Source organism: Clinocottus analis, unplaced genomic scaffold (assembly GCF_023055335.1).
Source record: "Clinocottus analis isolate CAN_PGR_092001 unplaced genomic scaffold, fCliAna1.0.p SCAF_8, whole genome shotgun sequence".
Classification (NCBI taxonomy): Eukaryota; Metazoa; Chordata; class Actinopteri; order Perciformes; family Cottidae; genus Clinocottus; species Clinocottus analis.
The window spans coordinates 4,276,015-4,298,338 of NW_027176240.1; the positions used below are offsets into that span (position 1 = coordinate 4,276,015).

At 40.7% G+C, this 22,324-nt stretch overlaps 3 protein-coding genes across 4 annotated transcripts in view; all 3 read left to right on the forward strand.

Moving 5' to 3' along the window:
- The first annotated feature begins 374 nt into the window (after positions 1–374).
- ankrd1a (ankyrin repeat domain 1a (cardiac muscle)) lies at positions 375–6,459 on the forward strand. Its single transcript, XM_068567148.1, has 9 exons — positions 375–489; positions 1,667–1,849; positions 2,725–2,853; positions 3,110–3,217; positions 3,422–3,520; positions 3,636–3,734; positions 3,917–4,015; positions 4,116–4,214; positions 4,593–6,459. The coding sequence occupies exons 1-9, from the start codon at positions 463–465 to the stop codon at positions 4,668–4,670; spliced, it is 921 nt and encodes a 306-aa protein (XP_068423249.1). The 5' UTR covers positions 375–462; the 3' UTR covers positions 4,671–6,459.
- Positions 6,460–9,207: 2,748 nt separating this feature from the next.
- On the forward strand, positions 9,208–15,043 carry LOC137779777 (high-affinity choline transporter 1-like). Its single transcript, XM_068567962.1, has 8 exons — positions 9,208–9,391; positions 9,920–10,036; positions 10,637–10,792; positions 11,753–11,901; positions 12,386–12,529; positions 12,969–13,122; positions 14,072–14,289; positions 14,504–15,043. Exons 1-8 carry the CDS (start codon positions 9,208–9,210, stop codon positions 15,041–15,043), a joined length of 1,662 nt encoding a protein of 553 aa, XP_068424063.1.
- A 1,174-nt stretch (positions 15,044–16,217) lies between these two features.
- kif20ba (kinesin family member 20Ba) overlaps positions 16,218–22,324 on the forward strand; it is a 40,531-nt gene continuing 34,424 nt past the window's right edge. For both annotated transcript variants that reach the window (XM_068568276.1, XM_068568277.1), the window contains exons 1-13: positions 16,218–16,344; positions 16,891–16,999; positions 17,307–17,396; positions 17,593–17,715; positions 17,948–18,086; positions 18,618–18,802; positions 19,447–19,489; positions 19,702–19,908; positions 20,439–20,550; positions 20,733–20,804; positions 20,962–21,108; positions 21,796–21,958; positions 22,087–22,242. In XM_068568276.1, coding sequence (XP_068424377.1) covers positions 16,892–16,999; positions 17,307–17,396; positions 17,593–17,715; positions 17,948–18,086; positions 18,618–18,802; positions 19,447–19,489; positions 19,702–19,908; positions 20,439–20,550; positions 20,733–20,804; positions 20,962–21,108; positions 21,796–21,958; positions 22,087–22,242 — 1,545 coding nt within the window. In that variant the 5' untranslated portion in view covers positions 16,218–16,344; position 16,891. The remainder of the gene's footprint in view (positions 16,345–16,890; positions 17,000–17,306; positions 17,397–17,592; positions 17,716–17,947; positions 18,087–18,617; positions 18,803–19,446; positions 19,490–19,701; positions 19,909–20,438; positions 20,551–20,732; positions 20,805–20,961; positions 21,109–21,795; positions 21,959–22,086; positions 22,243–22,324) is intronic.

The window sequence follows — 22,324 nt, forward strand, 5'->3', positions numbered from 1 at the left end:
TAAGTTCTTTTAAAACACTTTCTGCTTGCTCATGATTTACATTTAATTGTCTAACGGGCCCACAAATGTGAAGCAGAGTGACCCCTCTTACCTCATCGCCATCTTTGCGCGGTGACACAGAGAAGCCAGCAGCGGCCCAAACTGGGCAGAGCTGGTGGTGGGAGGGACTGGTAAAGAGATGGGTGGTGGCGGGGCGGGGGTGATGTTGGTAGCACTGAGCGTGCCAAATGAGAGCACATAAAAAAAACAGTAATGTGATCTGAGTTGAGTGACAGGACCCCGCTTCTCTTTTTTCTTTTTCTTTTTTACAGAGGTTTGACAGAGCTATATATAAGAGACGGAGGCTGCAGGCAGGAGAGACAGACAGAGAGACACTGACCACCGTCACAGCAGAAGACCAGTGGACTTAACTCTACCTCCACTCACCCCCCAGGGCTATTAAACTACAACTCAAGGAGAAGGATGGGACTGCTCAGTGTTGAGGAACTGGTAAGAGCGCCTGTGTGCATGTATGAGAGGAACTAGGAAGTAGATCGGTACCAACAAGAGACTGTAGTATTTATCAAAAATACATGATAACTATCAGTTAAAGAGTTTTTTTAACAAAAAAAGATGATTTACAATTCTTAAAGGATCGTAAATCCTTTTTTTTGCTCTTTACATGCTATGAAATATTGTTATATAGTGACACGCTGCTGGAAACTGATTATGCTCGGTGTGTGTGGCGACTCATCTTTCAGACAGATTTGTTTGTAATCGTTTCTTCCCATGGACATGTACAGTGTGTATCATTTCCCTTGATGGTCTTGATTTGTCTTATGTCAGTTAACGTCATGGAGAACAAATGCATACAGTGATGCGTATGATATGAGGTCAAACTGGAAGGAGACGAAAACCAAACAAACATGATTTCAGCGACGGTATGACAATTATACATGTGACATCAGGACACCTGGAAAAGAAAAGCAGCCAAATTAGGACCAACAATCCTTAAAAGCAGTCCGCAATTACCTCAATTATCGCTTCTTATCTAAACTCAGAGTTCCTTAAATCACCTCATTTCATTGCTTAACTACCACTTACTTTGGAAGCTTATTCGCTGCTTGATTACAACTTAGATAAAGGTAAGAATCTCATTAAAGTCCTTTACCCATCTACGTCGTTACTGCACATTTCATCTCGACATTTCTTTCTTTTTCTTTACATTTTAACTGAGGGGTTGTCTTCCCTCATGACTCGGCGTTAAATGAAAAGAGTCACAGCCCTTAAGCAGTTTGAATGATGACACTAGCACATCGATAACTGGACATACGAGCAGTTAACTCAGTAAAGAGTTGGTGTGTGTGTGTTTAGGTGTTGGAGACGTGTTGTAAGCGGCTGAATGTGAAAGCTGCTCATGTGTTTAGCTCATCGGAGGACCAACACAAAACAACAATTAAACTGAGATTAAGACAGAGTTGGAACCTTTTTTCTCCTCTTTTTTAAAAAAGAATTGTGCTGCTTCCTCTACTCTAAATGCAAAGAAGTTGACTGGACCTTCAAATAAACATGCTCAGTTTGGTTGTTCCGTGAAAGCACAGAGCACTGACCTCAGTGTAATACACAACAGGTCTGGCATCATTCATGTCACGACTCGGCAACATCTCCATCCCTTCTCTCCCCTCAGGTGTCCGGCAAGAGGTCAGAGGGCAAAGAGGCCGACGACTTCCAAGGTGGCGTGTACGAGGCGGCTGTCAATCAAGAGAAGCAGGATGACCGCAGGTCCCACAGCGAGCCGGGGGGCGGGGCTCTGTCGGAGGAGAGCGACAGTGGCGGCGAACAGGAGCAAGTCAGTGTTGCAGCTCTCAATGTAAGAACAAAAAACACAACATGCATCCATCACTCTTGTAGAGTTCTTCATAAACTTCTTTTCTGGGAATCACTGTAAGGAGTCACACAAATAAAGAGTCTGAAAACATGTTCTGAAATGACAATTTGACCTAGTAAGTAATATTAAAGAATGAAATGTACTCAAAATCTAAGGATGCATATTGTTTCCCTGTTGCATCCATAGCATTGATGCATTAGCAATAAATAATTAGTATTATTTTACAATGTGGCAAGAGTTGTATCAGTAGATAACATTAAGTCAAAACTTAACTAAATGTGTTTAGTTACATTTCACAGCTGGAAGTTAGTCAGTTACTTGCATGTTAGGCTCCGCCCACAAGAACAAACCGGCTGACGTTTGTCTCCTGGTCCATGCTGCCACCTGAAGGCAATGGGAGTACATAACAGAATATCAATGTACTCAGGAGTACATCGGTCGTAAACCTCATCATTGTGGTATTGACATTTGTTTTTGCGTTGAACGTTTATTGGACTTAAAAGAAATCTGATTGTAAGTGTAATTTTCCAGTATTTGCAGTGTGTACAATCCAAACAGCACGTTCATTGCATATCCATATATTTCATCTTCAATGCTCCTGTTTTTCACTCTTTGAATGCATTGAGTTATCACTCTGACATCTCTACTTATATGCACCCTTCACTTTTGTTATTCAGGCACATTTAACTGCACAGTGCTTACTGAGCTTTTAAAGCCGGCCTTGAAGTGTCCTGTGATCTTTCACTCGGGCATCACTCCGTGAACCTGAAGCAGAATTAAAGCAGCTTTTTGTAAAATAAAAGTTCCTCCCTTCTCTGTCGCCGTGTGCTGAAAGCTTCTGTCTCGTCTCCTCTCAGATGGATAAAAGCGGCAGGCTGAGGTTGGAGACCGTGGACGACCTGTTCAACATCCTGCTGCTGAGGAAGAAGAGGAGGGAGAGGAAGGCTCCCGTCCAGAAGAAAAAGCAGCCAGAGCCTGAGAGCGTGGTACGATTATGTTCTCGGGACGTGCATATGTGCCTATTATTACTTTGTTTGGAGTGTTTTTCCTGAATTTCTTTCTTTCTTTTTTTAATCCCTTAAATTACATTTGTATTATAACTCTGAGGACGGCACCAGATGAATATAAATGGGGTTCACATATTATTTTTCTCCACACTCTCTGTGTGAATGACCCCCGAGGTTTTAACTGCAGGTCCCTTTACCCGCAGTTCACATGTTTTTATGTTTTTGGATTCTTCAGCCAGAGATCGTGGATGATCAGCTGTTTCTGACAGCAGCCATGGAGAACAAACTGCCTGTGGTGGAGAAGTACCTGAGTGACGGAGGAAGCCCCAACGCAGCCGACAACGTGAGTGTCACGCAGTAACGTCTGCACAAACGTGCCGCCTCGTCAGAATCTCATGAAAAAAACATCAGCGTGTCAAAGAAAATGCTCACGTTGTTTCATACTTTCATGAAGAAAATACAACCATTATCACATGCAGGACTGTCTTTCAGGTTGAGTATTCATTATGAATTAAATATACTTCATGCTTTGTCATCTTTCACCCAGTTTCAGAGAACAGCTCTGCACAAGGCCTCCTTCAAAGGTCACGTGGAGGTCATGAAAAAACTCCTGGAGGCCGGAGCTTCCATCCAGAAAAAAGACAAGGTAAGGGATTATATACGCTCACATGCTGCACACACACACACACACACACGTACACACACACACGCACACACGCGTCCGTCTAACAGTTATGTGTGTGTGTGTGTGTGTGTGTCAGCTGGAGGCCACAGCAGTCCACTGGGCCTGCAGAGGAGGCAGCCTGCCGGCCCTGCAGCTCCTCCTCGACGAGGGAGCCAAGTTCACCGACAGAGACAAGGTTGGTCCAAACACACCTGTGCAGGTTACGATAAACCCCTTTACTTTGGCTCCATCTACTGGTGGTAATGAAAGATACAACTGTGTCTTTGATAATTGCTGTATATATATATTTATATATATCTCCAGTACATATTCGTATTTTCTTGGTACTAATCGATGGAACTGAAACTCTCTCCTCAGTTGCACAGCACTCCTCTTCATGTCGCCGTGCGGACGGGACACTGCGAGTGCGCCGAGCATCTCATTCACTGCGGAGCGGACGTCAACGCCAAAGACCGGGTAAGGGCTGAGCGCGACGCGGAGAGCACGCGTCTCCTCGCGGCGACAGCAACGGCCGAACACGATGCTGAATACTCTGTTTTCCTCCCCCCAACTCAAGGAAGGAGACACGCCCATGCACGACGCCGTGAGGATCAACAGATTCAAGATGATCAAGCTGCTGATGATGTACGGGGCCGGCCTCAACACCAAGAACTGTGTAAGTTCAGAGCAACTTTGCACATCGCTCTCAGTCGCTCAGGAAATAGTCAGAGATGATATTTTTAAATGCTGGTCTTAAAGGCAACTTATGTTTTTGTACGTGGTTCAACAAAGTCGATCAAATGCCCTCGTATCTATCTGAAATTACCGAGATGACTGACGTCCGGCTATGTCGGTTCTTCGATGGCGGAACCGCCCTCAAGCGATCTCGTTCATGCAACAGGTCTGGCAGTTTGGAACAGAGCCAGCAATGCAGCCTCCCGCAGGACAAGAACGGAGGCTAAACACCTTTGTGTGCCTCAGTGAATCTCACGTGTCGATGCTTCAGTTTCCCAGTTTTGATTTGAAGTCCTGTGTGTTTGCTTCTCCTGTGCAGGATGGTAAAACGCCACTGGAGACACTGAATTCGTGGCAGAACGGCGCCAAGAGCCTCCTGTGCAACTTCAGCCAGTAGAAAGCAACACATTCCACCAGAGCAGGCATTCAACATGCGACTCAGCCAATGGATCTGATGGCTTATCAGGGGGGGAAAAACGACAAAAAAAACACATTTTTTTCGAGCCCTTTCTAGTCATTTCTATGTGGCGGTTCATGAAGCAAACGTGTCTTTTTAAAAAAAAAAAAAAAAAGCGACGCTGCAAGCGAGTGTTCACATCACATTTAAACAGCTTTGACTGACAGATGTCGACGCCCTCAGGAAGTAACAGTGTTATTGAATCTGAAGTTGACACAGCTGGAGTAATGACAATTATCTTAATAAGTGTTTATCTTACGGCCACATGGCGGCAGGAAGCCGTAGCTCAACAATGTGAAATCTCATCAGGTTGTTATCAATGTGATCATTAGCAGCGATAGATTAACTGTTCGCCACATATTGCTGGGCAATCTCTCGGGGGACAACGTGAAGGTGTTTTCTTCTTCTTTTCTTAATTTTCAGTTGAAGTCAGCGATACTGAAGTGAGAAGATGATGTATTTATTATTGATTAATGACAACTGTCAGCAATCATCCTAATGGGTTTGACCTACTTAACAACCAAGTGACTGTGTTGTCATGTAGCTCGATTGTTTTGAAAATGTTCAGGCTTACATTTGAACCAATTATATAGACTTTATTTATTGATTTGTATTTATTAACTAATGGAAACTGGAAGATAGTGTGTTTTTTTTTTCTCCAGATGTACAATACCTGGTTCACATATTCTTCACAGTTCCATTAGACCAACAGTTTGTGGATCAACCTGAAGTTATTTATTTGTACGACATGACTTCATCTCAGTGTAAAACATGTAAGAAGGAGGAACTGTGTGTGTGTGTTATACTTAAACATTCAGAGGAGTTTAACCAAGTTATTTGGTCTTGTGAATTTGAAGATTGACAGATGAGACAGGATGAAGAAAGTTTTAGGGTCAGAATGAGAAGAGTTACACTTGCTTCAGTGATGATGGTTTCACAATTTATTTTTCTGTTTCGCGAGACACCCACGAATATACCTATGGCCTTTTCTCCTGCAGCAACACTCCAAGTAAACTGTGAGTCAAAGAAACGTACTGCTGAGCACATAAAGCCTGTCAAGTTATGTTGAATCATCTTAATCTTGGCTGTCATTTTGTTACCCTTCAAATGCAATCATTTCGAAAATGAGCTTTGTTTTATAATTTGTGCTCCCAAAAACAAATCCTACTCTTTTCCTCGATCCACAACATTGATTAGGTTTTTGTTTTGGAGGTTTAGTCCAGACAACCTTTAGACAAAAGTGTATCTTGTTTAGATTTCCCAGTTTATTCTACTGGAGCTCAATTTGAGCATCTGGGGCCCTGACACCTTATCGAAGGTCACCTCAGTGACACAAAAAACAACACACACACACACACACACACACACACACACACACACACACAGAGTACGGGAGGGAAGAAGCGGAAAAGTGAGTTTTGGTTCAGAGAATGTTTGACAAGTGTTTATGTGGAAAGAACAAGTCTTGATATATGACTTTTTATTGTCAAAGATGTATGTGCATTTTGCCTTGTATTTATGGATTGTTTGATTAAATCTGATTTTGAATTGAAGATGTCTTTATTGAGAAAGAGAGCACTGATGTACCGAGAGAGCACGACCTTTTGGTGCAGCGAGTATTATATAATATTGATATAAAATATGAGTTTCATCAGATGACGTTGTCTGCTTGTTCTTCAGCCACAGCTAAAATCAACTGTTTAGTTGCTGCTGCAATTATTCTTAGTTTTGCAATAGTTTTGCAGGTAATTTATTCCCAATCGAAACTCTTTCATTTTTACTTTTAAAGCACAAATCTTCTCTTTGAACCACTCAATGTGTCTCAAAGTGTGTACTGTGTGGATCTGTCCATCCCTCAGATTGGAAAGTGACTTTTTATGGTTCTCCATCTCCATTCGAACGTGGGGAGGCAACTCTTGCAACGCCCATTGTCTTGCACCACATGACTCCAACCTTTGTCTCCATTGTCGGCAATGGCTGCGTCGCTGCCGCCGTGATGTCATCGGTGGATTCTGCCGTGCTGGCCAGAAAACAGTGTGACATGCAACAATATTTGCCAACTGGAGTTGGTTTGGGTTGTCTTTCTCTCTTAGTTGTTGTCTATTATTTTTCTGTAAAAATACAAGTGTAATGAAATTAATAAATTTAAGACAATTTTGTAAAATACTGCTAGAATGTTCATTTGGTAAATTTCATCCTTACATGAGCCAACAAGCTAACTGATGTCATCACTGAAATGTAACATAGCTGTCAGGAGAGTGGTCCCACCTGCTTCAAGAGAGTCTACAATGTCTAGTGCAAATTAGCACTAATGTGGAACTCGCCACCTACATCAGAATGTTTAATGATTTTAGCATAGTATTAAACACCATGAAACCCATTTAGTCAAACTAACACTCTGACTTTAGTACCACAACCTGCAACTAGTTATTAAAATTCCTCTCCAACAAACCCCAGACAGTTCAGATTACCTCCTCCACCTTAAGTGTTGAACACCGGAGCCCCGCAGGGCTCTGTGCTCCTCCCCCTCATCTTTACGCTCTGCAACCCCAAACATGAAGAGAACTGTTGGGAAAGTTGTCGGATGACACGAACGTCGCCAAAAGATTTTCAAGAGAGGAAATTGACACTCTTGCAGAGTGGAGCCCAGAGATTCTTCTCCTGATCAATGTCGGTGAACGGATAAGGATATTAATAATCAATACTCTGCCCTGCCACAAGGCACCACTCCTGCGGTAACTTTGTATTCCTTCCATTGACTCCAGCTGCCTACGGCCGGAGACAAAACAAGCTTATTGCTTGAGTTCTGTCAATAAGATAACGGTGAAATGTTTTAATCTGTTATTCTTCAAGAACGCATGCTTATATGCAAAAGACAGTTTAAAAAAATATGTAAGATACCTTTAAAATAAGTAAGGAGCAGGAACAGCATCATATTGTGAGATCACCTTGAAAGTAATTAAGAAAAGCGTGGTCGTCAAAAATGCTTCTCTTAAGATAAATATGTTGACTTTTGCCCTAGTCTCAATATATGAAAGTGTCGGGCAAAGGTTGTAAGATCTGACGTACTGTCACGCTCATACCGGCCACGCGCACAGGATCCGTCCCACCTGCAGCCAGCGAGTGTCAAAGCGCAGACTCGTTCCCTAAACCAGGCGCACTGGTACATCAGGTCTTTTTTCCCCCCCCCCGTTTCAAATGCATAGTTGCAGACGCCGACGAGCACTTTGGAAGTTTGTTTTCTTCTCACACCCACTGCACGAACACAGTAAGTAGACACTAAACCAGTTGAAAAGGCATACTTAATGTGTACAGTTACCTGTAAAACAACGCAGTTATTTGGCTTTGCGTGTGGGTTTTAATTCTTAATTGTGCAACTACAGTACAAGTCCGTGATTTTCGGTGTAGTGATTTCCACAAAAGGCCCAATTCTGTTGTCAGCTGGCATTTAGAGATGTGTTGCCCTGTTTGTCGTTACATGCTCAACAGCGATGGACTGATCCTTAATTATCAGTCAAACCTAATGAAATATCACAATTGTTTTTCTTGGATCAAGATTTGAATAGTTCAGCCCACTTTTTCTACCCAGCTTCCCAGAGTTATATACACAAATAGAGGTTTAGTACGTCAAGCAAAGTATCTGAAGTCGGATCTGAAGAAAGGTTGTAGTGCAATTGCAATTCAATTCGAGGCTGGATTTGAATAACAATAGAGTTTAATCTAAAAGTGGTTGATTGGATGATTAAACTGATGAAATTAGATACATGACGCCGACACACACGTTTTAAAAAATGAAACTAGAAACTGTCTCGTGAAAAAAAATGGTGTTTCAATCCTTCGGATTCCTATTTTAAAATGCTCAACTTTACAGCAGTTATAAACACATTAGTGGCCTATTACATAAAAGGTTTCTATAACTAATATCCTTGTTCATGGCAACTGTGCAAAGGGGAATTTGTATATAACTCACCCACTTAATCTAGGCTTAAAGTTGTGCATTAAGGGTTGGACGCTTAAGAGGTGCGTGTGAATTATTATCAACAATTTAAGTGAACGATCACACAGCCATGATCATTGTGGTCATCAGCCAGGAAAATTCACAAAGTGAAGCAAGTTGACACTTGGAAAGATTTGGCAGATTTTTGGAGGATTCACAAAAGCAGTAGCAGTTCACATGCTGTTTATTACTATAATAACAGGATACTATGGGTGCAAGTGTTAAATATCTTCTCAGCCAATTGTCAAAATCCTTTCCTTTATGGGGTTGACATGTTCCCACAATAATTGAAGAGCTCTTTCAAAAGAAAATCTGACTTTGATCACATTCATTTCCACCTACAATCTCATTTTAAAATCCCTACTTTGAAGAAGCAGAAAGGAGTTTTCTACTGTTGTGACATTTTGAGGGAAAATGTAGTATTTTTGTTCAACTTCAATTTCCCCTGTCAAACAGTTTTCCCCAGTCTTCAGGTCCAGCATGGCTGTCAACATTCCCGGAGTGATTGCCATGCTGCTCTTCTACCTGCTGGTTCTTGGAGTCGGCATCTGGGCTTCCATCAAGTCCAAGAAGGAGGAGACCAAAAGTGGGGCCGATAAAATTGAGATGGCGCTGCTGGGAAACCGAAGCATAAAAAAGGTGGTGGGGATCTTCACAATGACAGGTGACGCATTACATCGAGGAAGCTGCTGCTGCCAAAGTGATTGAACGGATAGAGCAGGCGGCACAACAGGATTTACTTGCCAGCAAATTGCAGACTGTGTCAATTCTTTTCACTAAAAAGTCGTTACATCCTTCTCAACCACTTTCCTGAGCTAATTTACAGATGCATATTGTCAAAATATATGTGTAAAAGATTTGAAAGATGAAAGCTAGCTAAACTTGGCCGGCTCTTTTAATCGTTAGTTCTTATGCTCAGCAATGTGCATCTCTTTTGTCGTTAATGAATGTGTATGAATAGAGATACAAACTGTCTTTCTTCTATAAGCTATGCATTTTGAGTTAAATCATATAGCATAAAATCAAAATAAAAGTGCCCCAGACAAACAATAGAGACTAGTAATTGGCAGCAAACAGCCAGGAGCTTATTTACGACTGATTTGCAAACACATATTGCAATTTTCAATTGACGTATGTCTGCAAATACTTTTCTCTCTGACTTATTTCTGTGTTTGTCTGTGCTTGTCCATAGCCACGTGGATTGGAGGCTGCATGATCATGGGCTTAACTGAGATGATATACACCCCCTCCATGGGACTCGTGTCAGCGGTGGTCTTGTTAACAGCTGTATCTTCTTCATTTATTTTGGGTAAGTATTAAAGAATTACAATCGAGAGAAGTTTGATCGTGTTTGCCATCAGGAACCCGACTGCAGAGTGGGAGGGTCGTCACACACTGAAAACGTTTTCTGGCTTTCTTGTTCCTCTGCACTTTCAAGCCCACATATCCTTCTCTGGATTAATTACTCGACTCATAAATTAGTCGAGTAATTAATCCAGCATTGCAGCGACATTTTAAAGGAAAGCTATGATGTGTCAGAACCAGGGTTATTTGACAAACGGGGATAGCGGAGTTAGCTTCATTTTCCCTGTTAGGAAGGCTAGCCTAGTTAGCAACACTGAAAGTAACCTTGGGCCACCTCCTGCTGTCTGTCACACTGTGCCTTGCTAAAGAGTCCCACAAACTTGAGATTTGAGAGCATGTTTGATGAGGTCTGCCTGATCTGCCTCTTCTCGAAAGCAGGTGTGAATGCAAGGCTTATAATCACACGTGTGTGTCAAAAGATCAGATGTTCATATGGAGTATGCAGACGAAACACTGCATGTGGAGACTAGTTAGTCCGTGTGTGTCTTTTGCTGTTTTGAATGTATGTGTCATGCTAAATCTATCCATCTGTTTTATTGCTCAGGTGGTTTTGTGTTCATCAAGCCGATGAGAGACAACAAATATGTGACTATGTTGGACGCGTTCCAGATCAAGTATGGAAAAGCATTCACAGCCGTTCAGTCACTGGGTGCACTTTTAAGCGATGTTTTGTGGTTGGCTGGAACACTAATCAGCTTAGGTACGTACAAACTATACTGACAACTTCCTTATAGTTTCTATTTTACAGAGTCCAGATTAGCTAAATAAGGTGCACATTGAATCACAGTTAAGTCCAAGAAAGGTATGAGTCTGAAACTAGTGTTGCAAGAGACCGGTAGTCATGAAAAGCCTGAGCTACATTTAAAGGGGTAGTCCAAATGTTTTGAAGTGGAGTTGTAGGAAATAGTTGAAACACTTCGAGTGTTTTCTACTGTAGATGGCGGTTGGTGTCAGTGTAGGATTACAACACAAAAGCAATATACAGCTGTGGACAGGCACAAAAAAAATATTTTCGTCAGACAGCTCTGTATCTATGCAATCTTTAAAGCCACAAGACGGCATGAACAAAAACAGTATAGATAAGTTTTATCCGAGCGTACCCCGAAACTGATATTGATTTTTTTAAGGTGGGTGTAGAGGCTCCAACCTTACCCAATTTAAATATGAGAGCCACTAGGGGGGCGAATGGGAGGACATGTTCGGACGTGTGTTCTTGCCATAAACAAACCCTATGTTCGGTGCGCTGTGTCTCTCTAATCCTTTTATACTCTAATATACTTAAATTAAAACTCCATGGTGTCTGGGTTCATAATATTATCCGTAGTCCGGGCTCACACAGTTTTCACAAGAGATAACAAGCATTTCCAATATCGCGATTCAATGTTTCAGCTTTAGGATCATATTTTCTCTTCACACTTTTGCCTTATGACAACGGTGCCTCGTTATATAGCGAGCAGGGATTGCTCTGCTCGGTAACACATGGGTATACATCACATATGCAAGTGCCTTTAACCCATGGATTTAAGAAATGATGTAAAATGAGAAAAGGACCTCACGGCCCGGAGGGTTAAAAACATGCTGATTATTATGTGGGTCAGGGCTCGGCATGTCACATTATATATTATCAAGTCCCAACAGCAGGCGCATGTGTGCGTTACAGGTGCCACCATGAATGTCATTTTGGATTTGCCTTACTCTGTGAGCATCTGGATCTCCGCTGCTGTGGTGATTGTCTACACACTGCTGGGCGGTCTTTACTCCGTGGCATACACGGACATCATACAGGTCCTCCTCATTTTCATCACCATGGTAAGGGTGCTATTCTTTCATGCTATACGTTTCAAAACGTAAAGTCTCTTGGCGTGCGTTTGGAACAACCCGCGACAAATCAATCATTACTGCAGAAATCTGATACATCAGTTGGGCAGTTAATAAATGATCCTGCAGTTTGTGGGGATCTACTTGGTTGATTTGTATTGTTTTTTTTAATGATGCTGATATTCCAATAAAACACCTACTGTAGACCAACTCTGTCCTCAAAAAATATGTATTGTTGCATTATGAGCTTCCCAAAGATCTTTTCTAGACTTGTTGTACGGTATTGCATTGGAATGCAGCTGTACTTACATCCATATTAAACACTTTTGTTTGTCTAAAGAAGGAATAATTATCTTATTGAAACGTATTTTCATTAGCTTACCTTGTCTTATTTCCCATTGAAATGACTGGTACTGAAAGCTCCTTAAAAGGTGTTTTGACTGCACTTGCTGTTATGTGTTCTTTGTCTTTGCAGTGCATCTGCGTACCGTTTGTCCTGATGAACCCCTCCTCTGTGGATATCACTCAGACGGCCCTGAACAAAAGCTTTCAGGCGCCCTGGATTCGTATGCCGGATAGAAAGTTTGCTTGGACCTCTATCGATAGCTTCTTGTATCTGGTGAGCTCAAGAAGATGAGCAAACTCAGGACTCCAGTGTTAAAAGATCAGCCTTCATATAATGTTGCAGCTGGTTACATATAAATGGCAATATTTATGGACTTGTTTAATGTTGGCATACAGTTTTTATACGTTTGTCATGAAAACTTCAAAAAGTTAGTAGCCCAAATCAACACGTGTGAAAGTTCAGGGAACCTGACGCAGCGCTAGATTGATCCATTGGGAGTCCTAAGAAATCCACATTTGTTACTCATTACAATAATTTTCGTTGTGTTACCAGACTTTAGTCACCATGTGAAGGACCCTAGAAGATTACCAGCGCTGATCCATGACGATCATTCAGTTCAATTGTTATCTAATGGATTAAAATACCTAAATGTGACGTGATCTTGGCTATCTCAACTTTTAGTAACAACTAATATGACTATTTTACTTCCAAGGGCCTGGGAGGCCTGGGAAGCCAAGCTTTCCATCAGAGGATCTTGTCTGCTTCTTCCACATCGGCGGCTAGGACCACTTGCTTTGTTGCGGCTTTCACTATCTTGCTATTTGGAATCCCTCCTATACTGATCGGGGCAGTGGCTGTATCCACAGGTAACACGCGCTTCTAAAGACAAGCATTTGTATTGACATGCAAAGATGATAACTAAAGTAAAAGTACATTGTGTGTGCGTTAGTGACTGCATGTAACCAAATCCCCAAGAAGAATTTTGTGCTTCTCAATGTTTGGGTAAGTATCGCTAACAATCAATTCATGTGTAGATTAAATCAGATGAGATGTTTGAGACAAAATATTAATACTCACTTATATAAGAATTTGATATGGACATGTTTTATTTGCTGAGACATTTGAGTTCCCCAAGATAGCTGGAACTAGAAACTGTGTGCGGAGACAGAAGAGGAAGTCATTTAAATCAGGAGAGACTAACGCATGGAAAAAACATGCAGTATTTGGTATAACAGATGATATGGGAGTTGTGGGAGGTGACAAGTCTTGATTGACAGCCCCAAACTATGATAGCATAGCAGTGCGTCTGTGTGAACTGTGTGGAAGAATGTATAAGCAATAAACCACAGGCCTGAGCATGAACAGGTAAAGTCTCCCTCACTGAACACTGTCCAGAGCTTCATTTGGAATGCACAATTATAGACAAAGTTCATGGAAAGAAAGGATTAGGTGCAGATTCACCCCAACCAAAATTGCAGATCTACACAAATAACAGAACATTTTCAAATTTGAGCCACCAATCTGTGCAAATTCCGCGGCTTTATAAATCTGCCTCATTAACTTGCAGAGATTATTGGAATAGGGAGCGAGACTGGAAACACACACACACACACACACACACACACACACACACACACACATATATATATATATATATATATATATATATATATATGTATATATATATATATATATATATATATATATATATATATATATATATATATATATATATACTTACAGAATACAACCTGTATTTAAATGTAAATGTGCTTTTCATTCTCTCTTTGTTTATCACATCTGTCTAAATGCCAGACTGGAACCTCACTTCTTATGGTTCTCCGTCTCCGTTGGAACAAGGGGAGGGAGCTATGATCCTGCCTATCGCCCTGCACCACCTCACCCCGGCCTTCGTCTCTATCATTGGAACCGCAGCCATGTCTGCTGCTGTTATGTCCTCAGCCGACTCTGCTTTGATCTCCATAGCCTCCATTTTCACCTGTAACATCTACAAGACCATCCTGAGGCCTCAGGTGAGATCAACTCGATTGTGTCTTAAATTGCTTCATTATATAAAAAAAAAGGAGAGTCAAAACTGTCATACTCCTTTTCAAAGATTTGATAGAATTTGCGAGTGGCAGAAAACAGTAAAACAATCCACAATACTTATATGTCTGTCTGTCTGTCTGTCTGTCTGTGTGTGTGTGTGTGTGTGTGTGTATAACTTTTCCTTTCCTTTTCATTCAGGCGTCACAGAGTGAAATCCAGTGGGTGATCCGTGGGACTGTGGTTGTGACAGGCTTGATCGGCGCATCACTCACCAACATTAAAAATAGCATCATTTTGTTGGTGTTCCTTAGTGCTGAAGTGTCCTACATCTTGATCTTCTCTCAGCTCGTCTGCGTCCTCTTCTTCAACATGTCCAACTTCTACGGGGCCGTGATGGGCTGGCTGACCGGGTTGGTGTTAAGAATGCTCAGTGGAGAGCCGTCGCTCGGGTTAGCGCCAGTTATACACTTCCCAGGATGCACTCTCGAGGATGGCATTCATGTTCAGTACTCCCCGGTGAGGACCATCGCCATGCTGTCTGCCATCGCTGCCAACTTGTTGTTCTCCTACCTGGCTTCCGTGCTTTTCGACAGAGGGTTGCTCCCGGAGAAGTGGGATGTGTTCAAAGTGAAAGCTCAGGATTCGGCTGGCGGCAAGAGATTCAATGAGAAGGAGACGATTGATGAAAAAGAATCTCACAGAGATAAATTGAAGCCAATGATTACCACCACATGTTAACTGTTTTCTGTGTACTACTTCAGTGTAATAATACGTGTTATTATCAACATGCAACCTGGTTTATTTTAGAGTTTTTCAATATTCAAGTTGTGTATTTGGGTTTTTCATGAATGATATAAAGGCTTATCCTGTGAGGAGACTGGAACAAAGACCTGGACAATTGCTTGTGATATATATGAGTTGATGTAGCGAAGATATTGAGAAGGCATTGTTATTTTTTTTTAAATAAATATGAAAAAGTTTATATTTTTAGTTTTTCAAATTTGATGACAATGGCACAAATGGCAAAACATGCATTAATTTTGTCCACATCAGCATTTATACTCTTCTGAGTAACTATTTTAGAAATACATTAATTAAATATTGCTTTTAGCTCTTCATGCTGTCTAACTCATTTAGCCACCGGATCATTAGGCGGCCCTTTGTGCCCATTGTCATCAGACTATAGAACTACAGTGGAGACCGTCGACTCATCACTCGCCTATTTTTTTTACTGTATTTATATACTTGATACATTTGATATATCTTTATATAACATACAATTGTGATTAAGTATGTTGTTTTTTTATTGCATACCATACTGTACCATACTACTCATGATATGAAGAATTTTGTATTTGTGATTTTGGGCTGTATAAAATAAACTGAACTGAATTGAATGTTGTATTACATTTGATATTCTGCTATACTGCTATACATACTTAACGGTAACGTCTATGCATTACAGAAAACGAATGTGGCAGACAGACACTTAATGCAATCTGAAATAATACACATCACACTTTAACTAATGCAAAGAAAGTAGAATATTATGATATTAGCCATGGTCTGAAGTATAAAATACTTGATGGTATATAAGACATTTTCAAGAGGCGGTATGTTTTGTCGTAGACAAAAAAATGCAGTCTAAAATAAGTTTGTATGCCATTATACTTACATACAACCAGGCTTCTATACTATTCAAAAACAGCTACAACAATATGCAAAGATGGGAACACACACATTGGTTACAATACTTCATTCAGTTACATTTTTATTTCGATGGAAGTTTGTAATAGTTGTTCGCTGATTCACACTCCTGACCAGTTGGTGGCGGTGATTCGCATTAACGTTGTTTGGCAACCGCCATAATAAAAAGAAGAAGAACAACGAAAGGACGCATGCGCAGTCTCTGCTTCAATCCGATTGGTCCGTTTCAAACTTAGACCGCGGTTGTGTTGTTGTTTTTAGTTAGCTAAGCTAGCACACAAAAGACTATAATTTTATTCTCAACCAATGTCCCACATATAACCAACTGTCAGGTACGTGTTTTTGAGTAATTTTCCAGTTGTGGCGTTGTCGTTTACTTTCTTTTCAGAAAAATAAACGGACATTTTAAACTATCTTACAATCAACGTTACCAGTTGACAGGTGCGGTGTTGCAACTAAACTGCTAAGATTTAGCGGTTTACTGCGTCGGTGAACACCGTCTGTAACGATTACAACTTGTGTAAAGAAACGTTCAAAACGTTTATAAACTGTCAGACACATACAACGTTAAAAAAGTGTCACCGTAATGAGCATTTGGGTGGAGGTCAGTCGGTACCGATACCACCTTGCGATACCCTGACGCGTTGATGTCGCACACTGGTCTCGCTGCGAACCAACAGTTTGCCTTAGCTAACGCTAGCTGGCTAACTAGATAAAACAACTCTGAAGTGCCAGACTTTTGAAAGACGTGAACTAACTTATTTTTACAGTCTTTTTTTTAAATTTTGTCATGGGGTCAGGCAACGTTTTAAAGTAAGCTAGCATGGAATCGCTTGGCATGTTTTGCTTACTTTAACGTCATTGTTTATTTGTTGCAGGATGATGGAATCATGCCTGAAAAACGATGCTGAAGTACGAGTCCAGGTAGAGGTCGATGATTTGAAGAGAGACCTCTCATCAGAATTCAGCATTTTGCCAGACCCACAGGTAAACCTGGACATGTCAGGGTTATTCACAATGATGCTATCACTATAATCTGAGAATTTAGAGATATGTTTTACCCATAGTCTCATACATATTTCATACTAAATATCTATTTTTGCTCAGAACGAGGACTGTGGGTTATGTCCCCCCATCACTTCGATTTGAAGTGCATTATGAAATGATCTTAAAATGCCCTGTATGAACAAGATAAATCATTACAGCCATCAAAGAAGAGTTAGAAAAATGTGCTTCAAATGTATCTTTTACTTTCCTCATGCTGTTTTTGATTAAATACCGATGTGTTGTGCAGCTTTCCAGGATTGAGGAGAAAGAGCACCTTCAGGTCTACCTCCGTATCCGACCTTTTAGCTCAGCAGAGAGCAGTAATGGAGAGTCACAGGTAAAAATGAAGGATACTCAGAAACAAATGCCAGTGTCCTTGGTAGTGCTTGGTTTTATCAAAACTCTGTTCATGATATTTACTCAGACAATAATGACTTTAAGCTCCCCCTTAAAACAGGCATTGCTTTTCAGTTAAAATGTTACATTTACTATATTTTTAACTTCTGTTTGCCTTCCTATTTTGTTTTTAACAGGGCTGTGTTACTATAGAGCACCCTGACACAATTCTGCTTAAGCCTCCCAGTTTGTCTTTCTCGGCGAGACTTAGCGCTGACAAAGCACTTCCACAGACTGGACAGCGCTTTCAGTTCTCTCAGGTTGGTGTTACCTTGAAGTTAACTTTATTGGTGTGTAATAACATTTGCTAATTTTATTTTGATGGAATTTGTTTTTGATATATCGTCGCTTGTAAACAATACATTTTGGTCGATCGATATTCATTTTCGAGAAAAACAGGGCCACAGGCAAAAAAAGGTTGATAAATCCTCATATAAAGGTAGTGTTTCATTGCTTTTTTATTAAGTACTTATTCATTACCCTCCTTTTTAGGTGTATGGTCCTGAGACAATGCAGAGAGAGCTCTTTCAAGGCACAGTCAAGGATTTAGTGAAAGATGTTCTTGATGGGGGGAACTCTCTGGTATTTACTTATGGAGTCACCAACGCCGGAAAGACCTTCACGTTCTTGGGTGGGTTCCTCTTTGTTATTGTAGATTATGCTTTGTTTGGTCTATTTATTGCACAAACGTTAGCTCAGCAAGCTGTCAGGAGACTCCGGCTGATACTGTATTTTGTAAATAAGTGAGTGAACTCTGAAATTCTGCTTTGTCTTTGCTAAAACTGATTATTTAAGTAAAGATATTTGGTGCATGCTATTTCATTTGCGCTTCCCCCTGAGTGCATAAAAAGCTCAGCTTTTGTCAGCAAAGATGCATGATTTTATATTCTAAACCTCTGACCTAACCAAATCTAGCAAACTAATTTTAAAGGTGCACACTACCACCTACTATGTAGTGTCTAGATGCTGCACTTGGTAAGTCAATGAAAGAAAGTTGGCTCATATTATTAGCCAATAATTTATTGCATGAAATGTCATTATTGTAATAATGCATAGCAACATAAATGACCCATTATCTGTCGCTAATTTATAAGGGCTGATTTTATATCTTGCATCCCTACAAGTACCTTACTAATCTAATTATCTACTCTTGTCACTCCAGGTCCAGATGCTAATGCTGGTATCCTGCCCAGGTCTCTAAATGCCATTTTCAGCAGCATTGAGGAACATGTTTTCACAGGGATGAGCATCAAACCTCAACGCTGCCGAGAGTTCACGAAGCTCTCCAGAGACCAGCAGGCTGAGGAAGTGACATTCAAGAGAAACTTCTTGAGTCAATTTAAACAGGTAACCCGTCTGTCCAAAGCTTGATATAGAGTTAGCAGAGCGGCCGCTCCAGTCCTCAATCAATGTCTACACCAGCGTAAACCCCTATTCATTTAAATTAAAGATTTTTTTAGCAAGTTTCTGGTGCACTGATTTACTATTTTACAGATTTTCCAAAGTTAGGAAAGCAATGTTTAAGTGACGCCGGATTTCACCTTAAACGTAAAAGAATGATCCCAGTCACTTCCAGCCAGTGAGCCATACGGCTTATCTGTGTTATTAATTAATTAATTAATTAATTAATTAATTAATTAATTAATTAATTACCAGTATTGAATTGTTACTTTAAAAAAATCCTTTCTGGCAGACAGCCCTCCGGCATACTCCCTTGTGCAGTGGGGTTTGTGGTAGGACCTCGTAAATGGTCAGATAGCCGTCTACATATTTCTATGTAATGCATATACCTCATGTCATTTAGAGGGTTGTACGTTGTTGGTCCTCCTTTCTTTTTAAACTTGTTAAATAAAAGCAAATGTCTTAAAATTCCTTCAAAAAGCAGCTCAAGAGCTTTTTCTTTGACTGGTATTTTTTATTTTTTCACTTGTTTTCATTAATAGCGTCTTTAATGCATTTTTAACGTTTTAATCTATAACTTCATCTTTTAGAGTGAGAAGAGCAGCCTGTCGTCCAACAAGACCCTCTTTGAAGGCAAGATTTGGATTTTTCTTTGAATTTATTATTGGTTGTTTGTCTGATATTTTGTATAAATTCTGATTGACGGGTATGCCAGGCTTTGATTTTATTTTCAAAATACACTGCTTAGCTTGAGGACAGGAATGGCAAGCTGACTACTGTCTCTGCAAGAGCTGTGGAGCGTGTTACTACAGGTCAATGATTTTTAGCGTTTGCCTTTGTTGCAGGTTCCTCCATGCTCGACACGACCATAGCAGCAGAGGACAAAATCAGCCTGCAAGTGGAAGCCCACACTAAGTTCTCTGTTTGGGTTTCTTTCTGTGAAATCTACAATGAGAACATCCACGACCTCCTTGATGTCATACCTAGCGGGGCGCCAAGGAGGACCATCCTGCGCCTGTCACAGGACGTCAAGGGCAATGCCTTTGTCAGAGGTCTGAAGGGTTTTACATGAAGACAATTTAAGCATAGATTTGTGGCAAAATTGATACAAATTGGCAGTCTTCTGGTAGATGGATTTGTTCCCATCAAAGTTTTTTGATTTTCTTTTTTTTTGCCACAAATTTTATTTTCTATAGAACAATCCATTTACTTTTCTTTTTGTCACACCAAATGTACTTTAATGCTGAGTGACAGAGACTGCAGCTCTTGTTTAAGTTTAGTGAAATTTATCCTGGCGCTGTATTGATGAGTTGGTGTATTTTGCTTTCTTTGGCAGAATGAACTCTCCACATTTTCTTAAAATACAGTAATTTAAGACCTTGCCCATAAAACGTTGAGAAATGAGCACATTAATAAATTAATGCCGCGTTGCTCAAACTAATAGGTAGAAACGATTTTGGAATTCTTTAATTCTTCCGACTGTCCCATGTAAAAAAAACAGAAAAAAGGACAAATAGGTCACACTTCTCTTTTTTGTTCTCGGTTTAATATGAATATTTTATTTTATTCCATTTGTAATTAGATCTCCGATGGATTCAGGTAAATAGTGCAGAAGAGGCTTACAGGGTGATGAAGCTAGGCAAGAAGAACCAGAGTTTCTCCTCCACCCGACTCAACCAGCTCTCCAGTAGGAGGTGAGAATGCCAGCCAGCAGCATTTACAGATACTCGGCTCAAAGTTCTTTCTCTGAAGCATTTTATTTCTTTGTTTTTGTACTTATTTCCTTTCCGGTAATTTCTCTTTTAGGATCCTGTTTATTCCATCTTTATACAACGTTACTGAATTGCATGCTCTATCTTTTGCTTTCTTTCTGCAGTCACAGTATTTTCTCCATTCGCATTTTGAGGATTGAAGATATTGGGACTCCGAGGGTCCACACAGTCAGCGAGTGAGTGACAGTTTAGACATGGCACATGTAAACATGGCTTTAGGTGTGTAGCAAGGCAGCATTGTGAAAAATGTGTGTGAAAACATGGATGTACAGCATCTGCTTTTTGTTTAAGAGTTATCCCGTCCTTTGTGTGGATCAATGTGTTTGCCCTCAGGTTGTGTTTGTGTGACTTGGCTGGCTCGGAGCGATGCGCTAAGACCCAAAATAAAGGAGAGCGCCTCAAAGAAGCCGGAAACATCAACACTTCGCTGCTCATCCTGGGAAAATGCATCAACGGACTACGACACAATCAGCAGGCCAAGTGAGATTGTTTTTTAGCAGTTTGATGACTTTACAGAAAGTATTTCCAAGTTTTTCCACCAGTTTGTCTTTCTCTCCTCTCCATTTGATAATCAATCAATAGGCTTTAAGGAATATGAAAGGGCCCATCTAAAGTGCTGGGCACCCAACTCTGAAACTTTTTTTTTAATGTATTTTCTTTATCCTGCTTCTATATAGCACGCTGTTTTTGTTTACTGTGGTCGTATTATTGCTCTTTTCTATTATAGATAAAAAGATAAACCCTACTTTATACAACCTACATCAGATGGACAAAGTTTGCGGCCGGTCACACAAATTCGATGTCAAACAGCTAAAGAGACAAATATTTTTCTAGTAGTGGATTTAGTGGGGACCAAACCAGTGCTAAACAGAGTGAATTAATATTTAACTTGCATGCTTCAAGTGGGCACAAACCCAATGTCAATAGAATGATTAAATTACATATTGTATAAATAACTGAAACACGTTTGTCGTAACAATTTGAATGAGCTCGCAATATGTGGCGGCTTCTTGTTTTTCTTCTTCTTCTACCCCCCCACTGGCCAAACATTGATTCAGAAATTCTCCACAATTTATGAGTAAATTCAGTTTCAAAAGTGTAGCAGCACAAAGTGGTCAGAATGCACATCCTGTATGTCAATGCCAACGAAGCTGTTCCCTCCCACAGGCTGCTTCAGCATGTTCCCTTCAGGGAAAGCAAGCTGACCCACTACCTGCAGGGCTTCTTCCGTGGTCGAGGTAAAGCCTGTATGATCGTCAATATCAACCAGTGCGCCTCCATGTACGATGAGACTCTCAACGTCCTCAAATTCTCTGCTGTGGCACAAAAGGTGCATTTTCATTTTCTCTCTTATTGTGCTTTACTCCCTGAGAGTGTATACTTGTTTATTTGATGTTGTATTTAATCATTTTTATCATCTTTTGGTGTTTTTTCTTGTCATTTCCTGTCTGTTTCCAGGTTGTTGTTCTGTCCACCAGGCCCGCTCCCATCACCATGCCCCAGAGGTCCGCCAGTGATATATCCTTCATCATCAACAATGCTGAGAGAAAGGCTCTGCGGAGCAGCAGGAGGAGCTCTCTGATTGGCTGGGATTCTAGCCTGGAAGATGTGCAGGTGAGGTGGAGGCTGGGTCACATCACAAGGCTCTTGATTTACTTAAATACAGTTGATGCAATATTTTCACTTCACTTGGGTC